We start from the raw sequence: 19,851 nt of genomic DNA, 5'->3' as shown, positions 1-19,851 counted from the left end.
TCAAGTCAACCCACCCTCAAGCACACTTTAGGAATCATACTTCCAAATAGCCCAGACTAAACAAGAGCCTAACCTCATCCCATCTCAGACATTTGGGATAGTACTGCCTCCAGTTCTGGAGCCCCTCTTACAAGAAAGATCTGGATGTGTCCAGAGAAGGGCCATGAGGATGAGCAGAGGGCTGGAGCTCCTCTGCTATGTGGACAGACTGAGAGAGTTGGGGCTGTTCAGTCTGGAGAAGAGAAGGCTCCCAGGAGACCTTCTTGTGGCCTTCCAGTATCTGAAGGGGGCTGCAAGAAAGCTGGGGAGGGACTTTTTAGGGTGTCAGGGAGTGATAGGACTGGGGGGGATGGAGCAAAACTAGAAGTGGGATATTCAGATTGGATGTTAGGAAGAAGTTCTTCCCTGTGAGGGTGGTGAGACACTGGCACAGGTCTCCCAGGGAGGTGGTGGAAGCCTCACCCCTGGAGGTTTTTTCAGCCAGGCTGGATGTGGCTGTGAGCAACCTGCTGTGGTGTGAGGTGTCCCTGCTTATGGCAAGTGGTTTGAAACCAGATGATCCTTGAGGTCCCTTCCAGCCCTGACAGTTCCATGATTCTATGGTATCTTGAAGTGGCTGTGCCAGTCTTTGTGCTGCAAACAGAGAGGTCTGTCTCAGGTTATTAATGCAGCAGGACCTGCTGTGGCATCAACCTGAGCTGCTGTGCCAGGTGCTGAGGAATCCCCGCAGCAACGAAAGCCACTTCAAACACATCCAGGCTGAGATTTCTGCTCTGGGGTTTGGATGGGCTTGGTCAAATCTGGTTTAGGAAAGCGTGAAGAGGCAGAAGCAAGAAAGGTTTGTGTCTTCTCCAATAACTCAGTCATGCTGGGTTTGTGAGCTCCTGTGTGCCAAGGTTCACTGTTTGCTTTTATTTACTGCTCACTGAAAATGGAAGCTGGGAGGGCTGGTCCCATGGGAGCCCCTGAGCCCTCCTGGAGGCTGCTCCCATTGCTTTCCTCTTTGATGTTTCTGCTGAGCCAAGCCCATCAGCCTCCTTCCTCTCTCCTGGGCAAGCAAGTGAGGGAGCGTGGCCAGAAGCGCTCGGAGCAGGGCAGCCAGAATCTGCTGTACTCTTCAGACAGGGACATTGATTGCTGGCTGTGTCTGACAGCTCAGGAGCTGCTTCAGTGGGTGCTGTGCTTGTGACCTGGGCTGGCCTAGTGGCTGTGAGCTGATGAGGAAAGGCCCCAGCTGGCCCCTCCTTTGCTCCTCTGCGTGGTGTTGGAGGAGGTGTCCTCACGCATCTGTGTGTTCAGCAATGCCTTTTGAGATAGGCTTTCTGTTTCCCTGCTTGTGTCTCCTGAAGCAGGGAGAGGAGAAGTGCTGGTGTCCTTTCCATGGCCTTCCTACAAACCCCTTTTCCACCTGCAGCTATCCCAGCAAATTGGGAAGATGCCTCTCTGAATAGACATAAGATTAAAACTCCTGCATATCACAAGTAAAGGAGCAGGAGGAAGTCTGGCTCCATCGGTGCAAAGAGGGCCAAGTGTGGAGGGGACATTTCTAGCCTGGCCTTGTGGAGTTTAGAATGAAATGATAATCACACCTGTGCCCTCACTGAGCCAACCAAAGCAGCTTCCTATGCACAGGATGCCATAAAATGACAGAATGATTTGGGTGGGACTCTTCCCTGGATGACCTTTAAAGGTGATCCAGTCCAAACCCTGCAGTCAGCAGGGACATCTACAACTAGAGCAGGTTGCTCAGAGCCTGGAATGGTTCCAGGGATGCCCACCTCTCTGGGCAGCCTGGGACAGTGTCTCACCACCCTCAGTGTCAAACATTTCTTCCTGCTCTCTACTCTCAATCTTCCTTTTTTAGTTCAAACCATCACTCCTTGTCCTGTCACAACAAGCCCTGCTCAAAAGTCTGCCCCAGGCATTCTGATCAGCCCTTGAAGCACTGAAAGGTCTCCCTGGAGCCTTCTCTTCTCCAGTCTGAACAAGCCCAACTCTCAGCATTGCCTCACAGCAGAGGGCTTCCAGCCCTGCCAGCCTCCTACGTCCTGTGGCCTCCTATGTCCTTCTTGTGCTGGGGACTCCAGAGCTGCACACAGTATGGCGGAGAGAAAGAAGAGCTCTTAGAAATGCATCCTGTGTTGATAGGAAGTCTTCAAAAATGGATTTTCCTGGATTTCTTTCTATATGCACTTGCACCTGCTGCCTGGCTTTAGGCTTTGAAATGGTTTTTCATTTGAATTGTGACAAACATCCCAGTCTTGTGTAGGAAGCACCAGGCCCTTTGATCAGGGAGATGTCTCTTTGGTCTTGAAGAGGGAGGGATCAATCCAGTCGTTCCCCAGACTAGAGGGTTTTGTCTTTGAGAACATGCATTTATTGTGTGAAATAATTACCCGTGGCTTGCCTTCCCTTTGGCAGGAGCTGCTGCCTGTCTCCTGCCTGCATTGTTGTATCCTAGGCTTCTCTCTAGGTAACAGGAAACAAATAAAGGAAGGGCTGAACAGGGAAACCTTCTGGAGAGAGTGGAGCATGAGCAGCTGTGTGTCTGTCTGTCCATCCAGCCATGTACAGCTCAGACCTCCACAGTCATTCAGCTGCCTCCCTGCTCTGCTCAGCAGGCAGATTGCTTTTGCATTAAGATGCAACACCAAGAAGCAACCAAATATTTTCCCTCCTCCCTCCCAGTGCCACCACTGGCCACCAGCATGTGTCTGGCGTGGATTCTGACCACGAGAAATCAGTCTGATTTCCCTGCCCATTCTGCATTTAAAGCCAGAGCTCGATGTATTTTGGGTGGTGGATTGTAGTGATCTTATATTCCTTTTAATACAATATTTCCAAACCCAACAGCCTCCCCCTGGCGCAGCTGATGTGCAATCAGCCTACCTACCTGTGCTCCACACTGCTTTGATTTCAGCCTGGCAGCTGGAGTTTGTGCTCTCTACCCCAAATCAACAACCAATTCCCCTCTCTCCAAGTCTCCAGATCCATTTGAGTTGTGGAATGTCGTGCTCTCTTGGCATGGAGGAAGGAGCTGCTGCTCTGCTGGGCTCAGCTCTCACCAGAACAGGGTAGAGGGGGAGGAGAAGCTGCCTCAATCTGCTGGTCACACTCTTCTTATTGTGGCCTTTCAATATCTGCAGGAGGCTACAAGAAAGCTGGGGAGGGACTTTTTAGGCTATCAGGTAGTGATAGGATAGGGGGAATGGAATAAAGCTGGAAGTGGGGAGATTCAGGCTGGAAGTGAGGAAGAAGTTCTTCCCCATGAGAGTGGTGAGAGCCTGGAATGGGTTGTCCAGGGAGGTGGTTGAGGCCCCATCCCTGGAGGTGTTTAAGGCCAGGCTGGATGAGGCTCTGGTCAGCCTGATCTAGTGTGAGGTGTCCCTGGCCATGGCAGGGGGGTTGGAACTGGCTGAGCCTTGTGGTCCCTTCCAACCCTGACTGATTCTATGATTCTCAGTGTCCATCAGGAGACTGCTGACCTTCTTGGCCATGAAGGCACATTGCTGGTTCATGGTGAACTTGTCCACCAGCACTGCTGGCTCCTTCTCTGTGGAGATGCTTTCCAGCAGGTCCCTTCTCCCCTGTGGCATGCAGTCTGCATGGCTACATGAGGGTGCATTTGGTGGGTCCAGGTGGCATCTCTGTGAGGCTGAAGTGGCAGTTGGGTCCAAGGGGCATTGCTGGAGGGGGCAGTGGTCGGTGGTGGGTAACCTGCTCCTGTTCACCACGTTGGACAGGGCTTTTACAGCTCTCTCTGGGGTAGGGCTGTGTGCCTTCAGCAAAGCCTTCCTGCATGAAGCTGGAATGATGCCCTAACATCACCTGACCTTTGTTTGTAGGTCAAGCTGTGCCTGCAGGCTCACATGTACGACTGAATCTGCAGACAGGGGAGAGAGAAGCCAAGCTCCCAGACAGTGAGGATGGAAACAGCGAGGCGAGAGAAGAGAGAAGGAGAAAAAGGTACCCTGGGAGAGTGTCAGGGGTGGGTGGGCTGTGGGGTTCATGGCTTTCAGCAGAGGCCAGGTTCCCTGGTGCACTTCCTGAGACCTACCTGCTGGTTTAAGGGTTCAGCAGTGAGAACAAGGACAAAGGGCAGTGGGCATAAACTGGAACCCAGGAGGTTCCATCTGAACCCTGTGTAACAGGAGGAACTTGATTGGTGTGAGGGTGCTGGGGCCTGGAGCAGGAGAGGTTGTGGGGTCTCCTTCTCTGGAAAGATTCCAACCCCCCTTGGCCATTGTGCTGCTGGGCAAGCTGCTGTGGGTGCCCTGCTGGAGCAGGGGGTTGGACTGGATGAGCTCCAGAGGTCCCTTCCAACTCCACCATGCTGGGATTCAGAGATTCTGTGAGAACCAAACCCTGTCCTCTGACATCCCTTTGGGGTGGCTGTAGGTATGCCCTAAGCATGTCACAGAATCAGAGAATGATATGGGTTGGAAGGGACCTCTGAAGATCATCCAGTCCAACCCCTCTGCTGGAGCAGGACATGTCTGCATAGACACCTTCATGGCTTCTCATGCTGAAACTTGAGTTTGCCATATGGCTTCTTCAAATGACGTTTAGTCCTTGGAAACATCCTCAGCGATCTGTCTGAAACTGCTTTGAGAGCTTAAACCATCAGAGCAGTTGTGAGGGGCTTTGTCTGTGCTGACCTGAGCCAGGCAACATTGTTTGTACCTCTGCAGTCAGCATTCCTTTACACATCAGTTACTGTGATGTTGTGAGATCACACAGCTCTCCCTGCACCTACGCTTCTCCATTTGATTTAAAAGTTTGCCTGACTTTCCCTGTGGCTCCCTCCAGACAAAGAAAGGTTTAGTTACCATGGGCAACTTTCTTTCCTAAAGCAGGAGGGATTTCCCCCTGCTTCCCACCCTCCTCCAGCTGCTCCTGTTCAGAGCCTGGAAAGACTTTACCTTCATGATGTCTCAAAGCTGCCTTTCCTTTTTGCTGTGCAAGTGTTTGTGGCCCAGGTAAACATTCCCTGAACCAGTGAGAGAGGCATAAAGAGCAACACAACAGACTTTGGAGCAGGACCTGTTGTGGCAGGACAAGGGGTGATGGTTTGAACTAAAAGAGGGAGATTTAGAGTGGAGGGAAGGAAGAGATTTTTTTTATGCTGGGGGTGGTGAAAGCCTGGCCCAGGTTGCCCAGAGAGGTGGGGGATGCCTCATCCCTGGAATCATTCCAGGTCAGGCTCTTTGGGGCTTGGAGCAACCTGCTCTAGTTGCAGATGTCCCTGCTGACTGCAGGGAGGATGGACTGGGTATGACTTTTAAAGGTCCCTTCCAACCCAAACCAGTCTGGGATTCTCTTCTAGCATTTCTGTGTAATTTCTCCTTGACTTTTGCCTTCCCCCTACTTTTCTGTGTGCCCATCATCAGCACTTCACCTGTAAAGCTCCCTCTTAAAGCTTCCAAGTCCTTTGCAATGATTTAGTGGCCTCTGAAACCTTCCCTGCTTTTCCGTATTGCAACCTGGAAGTCAGAGGCATAAATTAATAAAGTACTATTGTTATGGTGTTAGGACATGAGATTTTGGGTCAGCATGCAAATGACAGAGCCTTTTTCTGATGGTCAGTGGGAGATACCTGCAAAGCACACTCAAGATCCAGCCCTTGGGCTCAGCTTTTCTTGGGTGTGGGCTTTCTTTGTTTTAAGTGAGATGGAAATCCAGAGCTCTTAGTTCCTTTCCTCCTGATGTTATCCCTTGCTTGCATATCACAATGAAAAGGTGTCAGGCACAGTTCTTCACTTCTAACATGTTTTGATTTGTTTTCCCTGCAAGGCTGGGCAAGGTGGACGTTGATGCAAATTCATTCACATCCCAGGAGCTCAAAAAGGCATTGGCTAAAATGAAGGAAAGTGAGAAGGCAGAAAGAAAGGTGAGTGAGGAGAGCTCCCTGTTTCTCCAGCAGCTCTCAGTGCCCAGATGCAAACACCCCACTTTACACACCTCAGAAGTATAATGGTTGAACTAATCCCTTGGGAAAATCCTGTGCAGACTAATCTTCTGGTGAATATGGACCTAAAATACCTTTGCAAGCCTCTTAGTGAGATAGTTCCCTGCGAAACTCTCACTCCTTTTTGTGCTGTTGCTGGGGGTTCTATAGGAATGGAAAGCTTTTGTTCAGGCCCAGTTTGTTAATGCCAAACTTCAAGGCCTTGTGTTGCAAGCTGCTGACAAGAAGTGCAGTGTGTGCTCCCCTCCCAGTTCAGGGTGTTTGCTGGTAGTAAGGGGTAGAGTGGTACAGTGATGGAGTGGATTGGGGTCAGCCAAACAGCAGCAAGCAGATGATCTGAACAGCAGGAGAAGCTTCCTTGCTGTGAGGGTGCTGGAGCCCTGGGGCAGCCTGCCCACAGAGGTCATGGATTCTCCTTCTCTGGAGAGATTCCAACCCTCCCTGGCCATTGTGATCCTGGACAAGCTGCTGGGGGTGCCCCTGCTTCAGCAGGGGGCTTGGACTGGATGGTCCCCAGAGGTCCCTTCCAACCCCACCACTCTGTTACAAATAGCCCACAACCCAAAGTCAAATGGAGCTGAAGTGCTGCTTTTAGCCCTCTCCAAGCTTGGAGCTGGTCCCATGACACTGGTGGGATGATGTGGGACTCATCAGATGGACCACAGCCTTTTCCCCTCAGCTTCCACTCTCCAGTATTGCCTTAGGCCTTTGCTCTTCCTGCTGCCTTGATGTTGTCTGAGACAGGAGTTGAGGCTCGAAAGTTCAGGAGTTACAGAAAGTCTTTTTTTCTGCTGTGTGGCCCTGGGGTGTTCTTCCATTTCCTGCAGGATTATTTAGGTAGCAGCCAGCATTCCAGATAGCAGGACTTCTGGAAATGAGTGTCATTTAAATGCAAGAATTAGTGATACTCCATTGTGTGAAAATAAGCCATATTTCCAACCCCCTGTTAGAGCAGCTATTGTCCCAGCAACAGGGCTAAACCCAGCTACATCTAATGGACCTAAAATACTCCATTTAAAATCACTCCTGCAGGGAGCAAATTCAGCCTTGCAGTAACTGTGTCAGAGTAAATGGACTTCCACCAAGCCTCTTCCCATCCACGCTCTTGCAGGAGCACTTCTGTGTGATTGGGGTGGGGATGGTGTGCTCTCTAGGCACCACCTGGCACCTGCAGTAATTTGGCCAGTGGTCATTAGCCCTGGGTATGGGGCTGGTATCAGAGTGGCAGAGCACTCACTTCCATCCCTCAGTTTGTGTCTCTCCAGCAGACCCAGCCCCTGTCTTCTGTTCATATGTGAGGGAGCAGGGCAGAGCTCTGTGTGGGCAAACCCCCTATTTGGGGGACACTCCTTTCCTCAAGCATGCTCTGGTATTTGTGTTCATGACAAAACCCTTTCCAAAAGGCTCTTTCTTGCTTTCTCCTGCTCTTGGGGCAGCTCATCTTCAGTCTGACTTCTCTGCTTCCTCCCTCTCCTGCAGCAGTAAGTTCTGTCCACACCTGTCCCAGTGCCACCAGTGCTGATCCCTGCAGGCTCTTGGGCTCTCTCAGATCTTTGCCAGGTCCTTGTCCTTCTCACCACATGTGTTTTTGCAGCTGTCACCTCATCCCAGCCTTTGGGGCTGTCTCCTGGCCAAGCCCCATGGCAGGGCCCTGCAGCTGCCCCCATCTCAGCTGCTCCTCCCACCTTGCTTTCTGACTACTCCTGTCCCCAACAGCCAGTGGCTGTGTTTCCTGGAGAGACAAAACCATCCTGAAACCTGTGGAGTGATTGGGATGATGAAAGTGTCCTTGTACATGTCCAAGTAGATCTCATTGATCTCATGGAGTCACTGCCAGTTTAGGCTGAATGGGACAACCAAAGGTCTCCAGCCCTATCTCCAGCTTCAGGTAGGGTCAGCTGTGAGATCAATGTGGTTGTTCAGGAATTTTTGCAGTAAAGTTTTTTTTGCAGTAAAATTTTTGCAGGGAGACTTTAGAGCAGCCTCCCAGTATCTGAAGGGGGCTGCAGGAGAGCTGGGGAGGGACTTTTTACAGAGACATGGAGTGACAGGGCAAGGAGTGATGGCTTCAGGCTGGAAGAAGCTTGATTGAGATTAGACATTAGGAAGAAATCCTTCCCCATGAGGGTGGTGAGGCACTGGAATTAGGATGCTCAGAGACATTGTGGAAGCTCCAAGCCTGGAAGTGTTCAAAGGCAGATTGGATGGGGCCTTGAGCAAGCTGGTCCAGTAGGAGATATCCCTGCCCATGGCAAGGGGGGTGGAACTAGATGATCTTTGTGGTCCCTTCCAACCCAAACCATTCTGTGAAAATCTGAGAACATCCACTTGCAGGCAAATGGAGCAGCAGTGCTGCCTGCCTCTGGGCTGATGGTGTTTTGGAAGGTGTGTAGGACACAGAAATGGTGTACAGAGCCCTGGGTACAGGCTTGGGAAGGGTTTTCTGGTACCCAGGTGTGGGTACCTTACAGATAAATGGGTTCCTGGGCTTCTCAAAAGGCCCCTCCAATGCTACCCTTTCATCTCTAGATCTGTTTGCACAGCCAGGTTCCTCCTGGTAAATTTGGGGCTGGGCTTTCTTTCCACATCTTTCTTGCCTCTCTTTATCATTTGCCTCCTTTAATCTGCCTTCCTCCGCCTCCTTTCCAGGCCCACGAGGAAGAGGTGAGGAAGAAGTTCCGTCCCATAGAGCAGCTGAAGGAGGAGTTTGAAAAGCTGAACGTGAAGATGGAAACAGATTATGAGATTATGGTCAAACTGATCAGCAAATTCAACAGCTCTGCCTCCACGCTGGCTGACAAAGTGGCAGCGCTTTATGATCTGGAGTATTACGTGCACCAGGTAACAGGAAGGCATTAGCAGCTCCCATGGACAAGCCAGGGGATGCAGTGTCAGACACAGGGCTTTATTTTGCTTATCAGTATCAAGTAATACAAATTGCTTCATTATCATAATCCTAGGACGAGAAGCTGCAGGCTGGGTTTCTATCCAGGCTGGAATAATTCATCACTTGTGCCAGCAGGCAGCGGTTTCCTAGGGGTTGGTGCTACCTCATTTGCTGGGTTTGGTTTTTTTTATCCCTCCCTTTTTCTTCTTGTGTGGGCTTAGTGTTATGCAGAGGGCTTTAGCTGATGCTTTTGGGTAAGTGGAGCAGTGGTGGCTAAGAAAATGAGTGATTTTCTCACTGCTTCCATGGGCAGCCTCTGTACTTCTGTACATCTGCGCTGATGCCGTGTAGATGTGCTCACACCAGCTTGTCTCCGTACAGGGTAGACAGCAGCCACCCAAGCCCCTGTGTTGTTGTAGGGACACACAAACAGAGAATCATTTCAGCTGGTAAAGACTCAAGATCGTTTTCTAACTCTACCAGGCCTGGGGCTAAACCATGGCCCTCAGCACCGCATCTCTACAGCTTGAAACACCTCCAGGGATAGAGGTTCAAGCACCTCCCTGCGCAACCTGTTCCAGTCTTTGAGAACCCTTTCAGTGAAGGTTTCTTCTAATATTCAACCTAAACCTCCCCTGGTGCAACTTGAGGCCATTTCCTCTTGTCATAACTCCTGTTCCTTGGGAGAAGAGACCAACCCCCACCTGGCTCCAACCTCCTTTCAGGGAGCTGTAGAGAGCAGTGAGGTCTCCACTCAGCCTCCTCTTCTCCAAACTAAACACCCCCAGTTCCCTCATCTGCTCCTCAGCAGCCCTGTTCTCCACACCCTTCAATAGCTTCATTGCCCTTCTCTGGACCCATTCCACCCCCTCAATGCCCTTCTTGGAGTAAGGAGCCCAAAACTGAACTCAGTACTCAAGATGTGGCCTCACCAGTGCCCAGTACAGGTGGACAATCCCTGCCCTGCTGCCAGCCACACCATTGCTGATCCAGGCCAGGATGCTGGTGGCCTCCTTGGCCTTGTGGGCACATGCTGGCTCATCTTCAGCTGGCTGTCCACCAGCATCCCCAGGTCTTTGTCTGCTGGGCAGTTTCCAGCCATTCTGCCCCAGCTGGAGTTTTTCCTCACTGTCAGGAGTGCAGTGCTGGGGTGGTGGTGACAGCAACTGAAGGCTCAGGCCAGGGCAGGGCTGCTGAGCAGGAGCTGAGCTGTGCTCATCACCTTTGTGGGAGGTTGAAGGTACTTCCTGAAGTCTTGCTCCTCAGGTTGCTGCTCATACCTCTTCCCCTACCTCTGGTCTCTCATCTCCCACACTTTGATGTTCCTTTGGTTGCAGGCAGTGGGCACAGCACTCTCCTCCCTGTGCTCAGTGCTTTCCCATGCTGCAGTGGCTTGGGTGGGTGTCTGGGCATTGAGGTCCTGTTCTGCTTCATGGGGAATGACTGGGCTTCTCCCTCCCCAGCAGCTGGGAGAGTCTCAAGGAGACTGGGAGAGCTTTCAGTGCCTCTCTCAGTGACTTTTATCATTTCAGAGGGTGGAGAGGACAGCCCTCAGGATATGCCAGTGCAAGACCTTTCCCTGGAACACATCTTAAAAGCAAATGTGGTATTTTGGGGGATGGTTGCTGGAGGAGTGTGCTGCTGAGAGAGGGAGTCCAGGCTCCAGCTAATAGAATTGTTATTCCCAGGGTCTTTTGTCTTCAGTTTGCACACACTGAATCTCTGTCACATGCATGCAGAGGCTTCCTTGCTGTTTATTCTCCATGCTTTTGTTTGGCTGATGGCATCTGTCTGACTCAGAGAAGAAGTGTGAACAATGGGCACCCGAAGAGCCTGGTGTTTATACTCAGGGCTGTTTCTCTCTGGTTAAGGGTGCCAGAGCATCAGGCCAGCATGCTAAAAAGCAACCCCCAAACACCCTTTGGTGTTTGGATTCCATCATAATGGTCTGGACTATTCCAGCCTCAAATCCTTCCTGCTTGTAGTATGGAATGGGTCAAAACATTGCAGAGAGGCGAGAGGAGCAGGGAAGTGGTTCCCACTCCCTGTGCAGGGACTGGAGCATCAAAGGGAACCACATCCAGCATCAAAGGGGTCAGCAAAGGGGAAGTGGCAGGGAGGCTGGCAGGGAGCACAGAGGACTCCTTTGTGCCTCCATCACAAGGTTGCTCTGTGCTTGTGCTGTTGGGGCAGATGGCTGGGCAGCACCTTCTCATCAGGCAGGAAGCTGATAAGAAATATGACTTGTCTCTAAGCCAGCATGGCTTTTCTTCCTCTTTCTTCTTCCAGCCAGTTGAATGCATCCAGAGCATTATCTCTGCTTGGTACTGACTTTAGCAGCACCAGCTTAATGTAATTACTGAACAGCAGCCAAAGACGCTTGTGCCGCATAACCCTGCAAGGGCTGAACTTGTCAGGAGTCTTCTGCAGCGAGCCACAGCCCTGCCACTGGAGGAAGACAGGGATCCTTGCAGGGCTGGGTGGCCCAGGGTACCCTGCACCCACATGTGGGACCAGTGCTGGCTCTGCTGCTCCCTCTTCCCCCAGTCTCCATCTGAATGGCAACATGCCATGGCTTTTGATAATCACTCAGCTCCCAGCCCTCCTGCTGCTGCCTGTGGGGCTCCCAATGCCCTGTCAAGTGGAAAATGCCACAGCCTAGAGGGTCTGCAAGCCAAGGATGCTCCACGGTGTGGTCCTGAGCATCCTGGAGTGCTGGAAGGTGAAGCAGTGAATGCCTCTGAGCTTGCTGTGGGGGGCTGGAGGGGAAGCTGTGGCCAGTGAGGAGCCTGTCTCCCGTGCTCTTGAAGAGTCAGCCCAAGGGCTCCGTGTTTGCTCAGCTTTTGGTTGCCAGCTCTGCTTTGCTTCTCATCAGTCAGGATTCAACTTGGCATGTTTGGGAGCCCATCCTGGAGAAAGAGCAGGAAGGGTTTGGCCTGGTAGGTTATCTCTAGCGCATAAAACCCAAATGCAAATGTGAAGAGGCCAGAGCATAACTCATTTATAAACAGAATTCACAGTGCTTGCGCAGCAGTCTGTGGAGCCAGGACCTGCTCCACGCGTCGCAGGCTCTTTCTCTCAATTATTTACTCTCCTTATCTCCCTCTCTCCCCTCCTCTGACACACTACACCATTTCTCACTGCTAATTTCCTCTCCGCCGTGGACGCCTGACATGCTGCTCTTCCCTGCTCTCATTTTCCATCGTTTTTCTCTCTTGCCTTCCTTCCCTCTTTCCTTTCTCCTCCAATTCAAAGCCTCTCCCTGAGTAACTGCTGTCATATTTGTGCTTCTCCCATCCCTCTCCTCGCCCACCTTTCCTCAAGAGCTCTTTTGATCTTTGGCTTGCCTCTGTGCCCATTTCAGTGGACTGAAACGAGGCACAAGCTGCTGCCTCGCAGCATCCTCCGCTCCCCAGAGAGGTTAATACCTTCCAGTTGTTGAGTTTTGGGGGGGTTGTTGGTTTTAAAGCAGTGAGTGAGGGAAGGAGCTCTTGCAACAGACTCCAGCTAAAAAAGCAAAAATGAAGGCATCTTCAAACTAAGCTTTACAGCAGCACTTCTGTTCTGCAGTGGAAGTGGCTCGCTGGGGCTGGCCCAGAGGGCTCTAGAGCTGAGGAGGTTACAGCAACAGCTGATGCTGGATGCAAACTTCTCCCTGTCTTTGCATTCCCTTTTCAACAGAAGTCAAAGTCCAATTCCAGCATTCAAGCAGCCTCAGAGTTTTCACAGAGGCTGAGCAACAAAAGGACCCACTGGTAGCTGAAACTGGGTTGCTGCCTAGATGTCTTTGTAGACAAAGATGGGCCCTGCAGAAAACTAAAGAGTTCTGGCAGGTCCAGTTTATAGGGGCAGCTAAAATAGGATCTGAAAGGACACAAAAGCTGCTGCAGATCCTGAATCAGCCCCAGCAGACCTGCAGAGATCAGCTTTCTGTTGCCAGCTTTGCAGAGGGAGAGCAAGGGGTGGGTATTGTCCCACTGGGGAAAGGAGATGAGATGTGGCTCCCCAGGTCCTGCTTTGGTAAAGACATACCCATAGGATATAAAGCTGAGTAGCTTCTTCATTCTTTTGGGTACCTTATGGCCAATTTTAGTGAAGGGACATGGCTGGGATAAAAATAACAGTGAGCATGAAGTCACTGGTGACTGGAAGAGTGCTCAGGCTGAGCAAGAGCCTGAGCTTGACATACCAGGTGTGCCTTGAGGTGATGGTTCTGTCCCACCCCAGCAGTGGGATCTGCTCACTGAAGCCATGGAGATCTGTTTGTCCAGCTGATAACTTGTTTTTAGGTTCTATTTCCATCTACCAACATATGCTGTGGTGTCCCTGCCTCTCAGGGAGGAGCAGTGTGGAAATTCTAAACCCAAACTTTTTGTGCACACGATTCTGAGCATCCCTCAGATTCTTCCTTAAACTGCAAAACAATCCTTGGAACCCAAAGTGCATTGATTTGTCCTTGGGCTGAATGTTGTTCTTAGAGAATTATAAAATCATTAAGGTTGGGAATGATCTCCAAGTCTACTTGTTAACCCAACATTGCAGGTTACCACTAAACTCTGTCCCTCAGCAACACATCTCCATGGCTTTGAAAGCCCCCCAGGGATGATGACCTCACCACTGCCCTGGGCAGCCTGTGCTTAACAACCCTTTAGGGGAAGAAATTGCTCCCAGTATCCAATCTAAACCTTCCCCTGGTGCAACTTGAGGTCATTTCCTCTTGTCCTGTCTCTTGTTACTTGGGAGAAGAGGCAAATCCCCACCTTGCTTCAACCTCCTTTCAGGGAGCTTTAGAGAGCCAGAAGGTCTCTAAAGGAAAACCTCAGCCTCCTTTTCTCCAGGCTGAACAACCTCAGTTCTCTCAGCTGCTCCTCCCCAGCCCTGTTCTCCAGACCCTTCAACAGCTTTATTGCCCTTCCCTGGACCCACTCCAGCCCCTCAATGTCTTTCGTGGATTGAGGGGCCCGAAACTGGACCCACTATTCAAAGTGTGGCCTCACCAGTGTCCAGTGCAGAGGGATGATCCCTGTGCTGGTCAGTGGTAGTTAGTCCAATATCCTCTGCTTTAGGAGAATCACTGCTCAGGCTACCCCAAGGGACAGCTCCAGGTTGACCCTCCCAAGCAGGGCCTGCTTTTTCTTTCCACATCCACAAGAAAGTGTTGATGTAGCTCATGACAAACTCCCAGAACCAGCCCTGCACCTTGCTGTGAGCAGAGATGAAGCTGCCTGTGTACTGCTGCTGCAGACAGGCTGCTGACAGTGCTCCTGGTGCTGCAATTAGAGCATCAATTAATTAATTACATTTGCAAAACATACAATTCCCTGGGTTGCCAACAAAGGCCTGCTCAGGTGAGAGAGCAAAGAACTGTGGGGGTTTTTACATCATTGGATTTACCTGCATTACCAGAATACGTGGCAAGAACTGTTTTGAGAGCTAATGAAAGTGTTGGAGTTTTAATTGATCCCAGAATCCCAGCATGATGGGGGTTAGAAGGGACCTGTGGAGATCATCCAGTCCAACCCCCCTGCTAAAGCAGGGCACCCACAGCAGCTTGCCCAGAATCACCATGGCCAGGGGGGGTTGGAAGCTCTCCAGGGAAGGAGACTCCACAACCTCTCTGGGCAGCCTGCTCCAGCCCTCCAGCACCCTCATAGGGAACAAATGTCTCCTCCTTTTCACATGGAACCTCCTGGCCTCCAGTTTGTGCCCAGTGTCCTAAGAGGATGCCTTCTGGGTGTGATAACAGCCACGTGTCAGCAGACTGCTGTCCTGCAGCCATCAGATGCCCTGCTTTCAGGCAGTGTTGTATGAGGCTCAAGTCCCAGTCAAGGCCTTTTAGTGTTTAATTGCTTTTGAAACTCAGTGCTGGTTAAACTGCGAGGGAAGAGACACTTCACTGTCTGAAACAGGATGTTCTCAAAGACTTCTTGAGTGGAAGCTGGCTGGGGGGTTTGTACTGATGGGGACCTGCTTTCTCCTAGGTGGACAACGCCAAGGACTTCCTCTCCATGGGCGGACTCCAGCTTGTGATCGAGGGGCTGAACAGCACCGAGGCCGCGCTGAAGGAGCACGCTGCCTTCGTCCTGGGAGCTGCACTGTCCAGGTAGGTTCTGTCCTGCCTTGGGTGACAGGGTGAAGACCTTGGGAGACCAAGAGAGCATCTCTCTGTCTCTCTTGATTGACTTCTAAGAGCAGGAGCTGTCATCTGGCAACACACCAAAATGTCTTCTCCTCTGTCTAACCCTATCCTTGGGCACCACTTACCCTGGTCTTGTTGTTAGCACGTCCTCCTCTTGCTCATTAGACTCAGCCAGAAGTAAATCAACATGTAAGCTGTGGTTGTTTCTTGATTTCCTTAGGTTCCTGGTTTTCATGAAGTCCAAAATGTCTTCTCTGTCTAACCCTATCCTTGGGCACCACTTACCTTGGTCTTGTTAGCAGGTCCTCCTCTTGCTCATTAGACTCAGCCAGAAGTGACTCGATGTGGAAGCTGTGCTTGTTTCTTGATTTCCTTAGGTTCCTTGTTTTCATAAAGTCCAAAATGTCTTCTCCTCTGTCTAGTCCTATCCTTGAGCATCACTCACCTCAGGAAGAAGTTCTTCCCCATGAGGGTGATGAGACAATGGAACGAGTTGCCCAGGGAGGTGGTGGAAGCCTCGTCCCTGGAGGTTCTTAAGGCCAGGCTGGATGTGGCTGTGAGCAACCTGCTGTAGTGTGAGGTGTCCCTGCCCATGGCAGGAGGATTGGAACTGGGTGATCCTTGAGGTCCCTTCCAGCCCCTAACATCCTGTGAGACTCAGGAAATTCATTGTCTCCTGATATGAGCATGCAGCAGTGGCCACCAGCCTAATGGCTTTGTCTAGAATTCCTCAATGAATTGCTAATGCCTTTCTTAGGGCAGAAAGAGTCCCTTTTCTACTTTGACAATAGTAAAATACAGCTTTGGAAACTTGCAGACCTTTTCTTTTTGTTTCTTTAAAGGACATTCTGACAGATGGTAATTTTGAGTGCTTTGGATGATGTATTGTCTGAGAGCTCAGTTCCAAAGTGTGAGGAATATTATGCCTGGCTTTTTGGGTTAGGTTGTTTGGTTGGTTTTTTTTATTGCCCCCTTGCTGTACTTAAGCTTTCTCAATAGGCACCTACAAGCCAACTCTTCTGCTTTCTGCTATCAGCTTAATTTGTTTGTTCATACATTTTGTCAGCTTACTCCCTGCTCTGCTGAAGCTGCCCCAGACAGTCTGAGTGCTTCACACTAAGTGTTTTCTGATGTCTTCTTCTGAGGGCTTGCTGCTTACTTCCTTCACTCCTGATTGTTTCCAGGGGCCCTAAGTTAGGTGTCAGGGTGTTCCAGTAAAAGCCTGGAGGTTACAGCTGGCTGGGCTGTAGGGACATGATCTGATCTGCTCTGGTGTGGACATGATCCAGCAGTGTGCCCAGGTGGCCAAGAAGGCCAATGGCATCTTGGCCTGGATCAGGAATGGTGTGGCCAGCAGGAGCAGGGAAGTCATCCTGCCCTGTGCTCAGCACTGGTTAGGCCAAACCTTGAGACCTGTGTCCAGTTCTGGGCCCTTCAGTTTCAGAAGGACATTGAGAGACTTGAATGTGTCCAGAGAAGGGCAATGAGGGTGGGGAGGGGTCTGGAGCACAGCCCTGTGAGGAGAGGCTGAGGGAGCTGGGGGTGTTTAGCCTGGAGAAGAGGAGGCTCAAGGGTGACCTCACTGCTGTCTACAACTACCTGAGGGGAGGCTGTAGCCAGGTGGGGGTTGGGCTCTTCTCCCAGGAAACCAATGGCAGAACAAGAGGACACAGTCTCAAGCTGCACCAGGGGAAGTTTAGGCTCTAGGTGAGGAGAAAGTTCTTCCCAGAAAGAGTAATTGGCCATGGGATGTGCTGCCCAGGGAGGTGGTGGAGTCACTGTCCCTGGAGGGGTTCAAAAAAAGGACTGGATGTGGCACTTGGAGCCATGGTTTAGTTGTCAGGAGGTGTTAGGTATTAGGTAGTAGGTTGGGCTGGATGATCTCTGAGGTCTTTTCCAGCCTGATTGGTTCTGTGATTCTGTGGTGTGCCTGGGGCTGGTAGTGGATTCTACACTGGATGCTCAGCCATGCCTGGGCAAGAGGAGATGGTCTGCTGCTCACCAAATGTGGCTGTGGCCACCTCTGAGCTCTTTTCAGCCAGGTTGGCTCAGGCCAGCAGTTTCCAGCCAGGCAAACCTTCCCAGAGGAAAATCAAGGCATGATCATGCCCTGCCCATTTGGAGAAGAGGAGACTGAGGAGTGACCTCATTCATGTTTATAAAGACATAAAGGGGGAGTGCCCAGAGGCTGGAGCCAGGCTCTGCTCCATGATGCCCAATGCCAGCACAAAGGGCAATGGTGGAAGCTGAGGCATAGGAAGTTCCATGGAAACACGAGGAGAAATTTTTCACTGTGAGGGTGACAGAACACTGGAACAAGCTGCCCAGGGGGGTTGTGGAGTCTCCCTCTCTGGAGATTTCAACACCCACCTGGATGTGTTCCTATGTGATCTGCCTTGGGTGATCCTGCTGTGGCAGGGGGGTGGGACTGGATGATTTTTTGAGGTCCCTTCCAGCCCCTAACATTCTGTAATTCTGTGCTCCTCAGACCAGCTGGAGAGGTCATTAACTCCTGGCAGAGCTGCGTCTGGAAGAGGCAGTTTGGCACTGCTGGCAGGCAAGGTGCTTTATGCAGGAGAAAACCACTGGACAATGAGTGTGGTTGGGTCACATCCAGAACTTTCCAACTCTTAACATTGCCTTGTCCTTAACTCTAATCAGTGAACTAGATAAGGGATGAGCAAACAGCTGCATCACCCAGTCTGTCTGGAACCTGTCTTGGAAACCTGGCTGTGATGAAAACCAATTTGGGATGAAGGGGTTTCAAGTGGATCAGCATCTTGAGCCAAGAGGCCAGGTGGCTGGCCAAGACATTGCATCAGCAAAGGCAGGAGAAGAAGGAGGCACATCAGGGGCAGCTCAGGATATCTCCCTCCTGATACCACTTCTATTTGTTTGGCTTATACTGGACTTGAAAAGCAGCCCTTAGCTGAGCAGTTTGGTCCTCAAGGTGAAGGGTCCCAGGATCTGGCTGCCTGCATGGATGTTGTCCTCCTGGCATCCATCTGCCCCTGTTGTGAGCCTCTGCTGTGAGCCTCTGCCACGGGAGAGGGTGACCTGATGTGGAAGGACTCAAGCTTTCATCTCTTGTCTCCCTTACATGTCCTTCAATTTTAGACATTTGGGTTTTAATCACCAAGCCTGTGACTAAATCAAACATCCTCCCATCTGGTGGAGTTCTCTGAGCAGCGCCCTTACGTGCAGCTCTAAAACCTCACCACAGCCCTTTCCCGTGCTTAAGCCTTCCCCAGAATGTTTTTCCCTCTGTCAGCTTGCAAAAGCAAACTTCATCTGAACAATCCTCAAGTGCTCTGATTGCAAATAAAAGTTAAATGCCCTAACAAAAATAATTGCCAGGCGTGCGGGATTGTACACTTAGGTATCCATAATTCACTAACGCTATATGCCAATACACAACATTATCTGGAGGGGGGGTGTTCAGTGATTGCATTAGCATAAAAGCATGTTAGCATTTATCCACTGCTGCTAACGTTTAAATATATATGTATAAGGATGAAATATTAAGATCCAGCATTTTTTGGAGGCAAAGCAAAGCTGCTGCCTGCAAAAAAAAATGTTCTTTGCTTAGCTCTTTAGCGTCTTCGGGCGACGATCGGCGTTCGCACCGTTGGGTCCAAAACGTTGCAAAAATGTCAATGTTTTATGCAAAGAGGAGCTATATTCAGCTGGGGGGGGGGGGGGAAAGAAAGAAAAGAGCTTGCTGATGAGGGAAGTGTCTTCTGATGTCCTCTGAGCTATTTACAGGCAGCCCAGAGAGCCAATCATATCCTGGGCTGCATCAAGAGAAGCGCAGCCAGAAGGTCAAGGGAGGCGATTCTCCCCCTCTACACCACCCTGGTGAGACCCCACCTGGAGCACTGTGTCCAGTTCTGGAGCCCCTAGTGCAAGAAGGATCTGGAGGTGCTGGAATGTGTCTAGAAAAGGGCTGTGAGGATGAGCAGAGGGCTGGAGCTCCTCTGCTACAGAGAAAGACTGAGACAGCTGAGGCTGTTCAGTCTGGAGAAGAGAAGGCTCTGAGGAGACCTTCTTGTGGCCTTCCAGTATCTGAAGGGGGCTACAAGAAAGCTGGGGAGGGACTTTTGAGGGTGTCAGGGAGTGATAGGACTGGGGGAATGGACCAAAGCTGGAAGTGGGGAGATTCAGATTGGATGTCAGGAAGAAGTTGTTCAGCATGAGGGTGGTGAGAGACTGGCAGAGGTTGCCCAGGGAGGTGGTGGAAGCCTCACCCCTGGAGGTTTTTGCAGCCAGGCTGGATGTGGCTGTGAGCAACCTGCTGTAGTGTGAGGTGTCCCTGCCCATGGCAGGGAGGTTGGAACTGGCTGAGCCTTGAGGTCCCTTCCAACTCTGACAATTCTCTGATTCTGTGATCTTCCTTTGTTCATAGCACAGCCAGGCCCCAGTGCAGTTAGTATGGAGGTGTTTCACCAGCCTGGCACTGTTAGCCAGAAAGGATTAGGCTTGTGATTAAAACCTCACTTTTTTAGAAACTTTACCTCCAGGAAATTATTTTTTTTTTCCACACCAATAATTGCAACATGTTAATATTTTGGAATAAAAGGATTTTAGTAATCTCTTTAGAAGGGGAATAATAATTTCTGTCGAATGCTTTATCCAAAGCGCTCCCCAAAGGCTTACTTAGAGGTGGGGACAGAGAGCAGCTAAGCCCTGGGACCCTGAAGGCGAAGAGCAGCAGTTTGGACTTCGTGGGGAGAATACAGAATGTGCCAAGGATGAGATTTTGACATGGCCACTGTGGGGAACCAGAAGGAAAGTCACTCATGCAGCTGCACTGAGAAGTTTGTGGCCTGTCCTTTAAAAAACAACCTGCTGGTCAAA

At 50.8% G+C, this 19,851-nt stretch overlaps 1 protein-coding gene across 1 annotated transcript in view; it reads left to right on the top strand.

Moving 5' to 3' along the window:
* SIL1 (SIL1 nucleotide exchange factor) overlaps window positions 1-19,851 on the top strand; it is a 116,395-nt gene that overhangs the window by 59,229 nt on the left and 37,315 nt on the right. Inside the window, exons 4-7 of the mRNA XM_054389205.1 lie at window positions 3,846-3,966; window positions 5,794-5,890; window positions 8,618-8,809; window positions 14,837-14,958. Of these exons, the coding sequence (XP_054245180.1) occupies window positions 3,846-3,966; window positions 5,794-5,890; window positions 8,618-8,809; window positions 14,837-14,958 (532 nt within the window). The remainder of the gene's footprint in view (window positions 1-3,845; window positions 3,967-5,793; window positions 5,891-8,617; window positions 8,810-14,836; window positions 14,959-19,851) is intronic.

Source organism: Indicator indicator, chromosome 18 (assembly GCF_027791375.1).
Source record: "Indicator indicator isolate 239-I01 chromosome 18, UM_Iind_1.1, whole genome shotgun sequence".
NCBI lineage: Eukaryota > Metazoa > Chordata > Aves > Piciformes > Indicatoridae > Indicator > Indicator indicator.
Note: the sequence above shows the minus strand (reverse complement) of the source record. Positions and strands in the feature narration are given on the sequence as shown.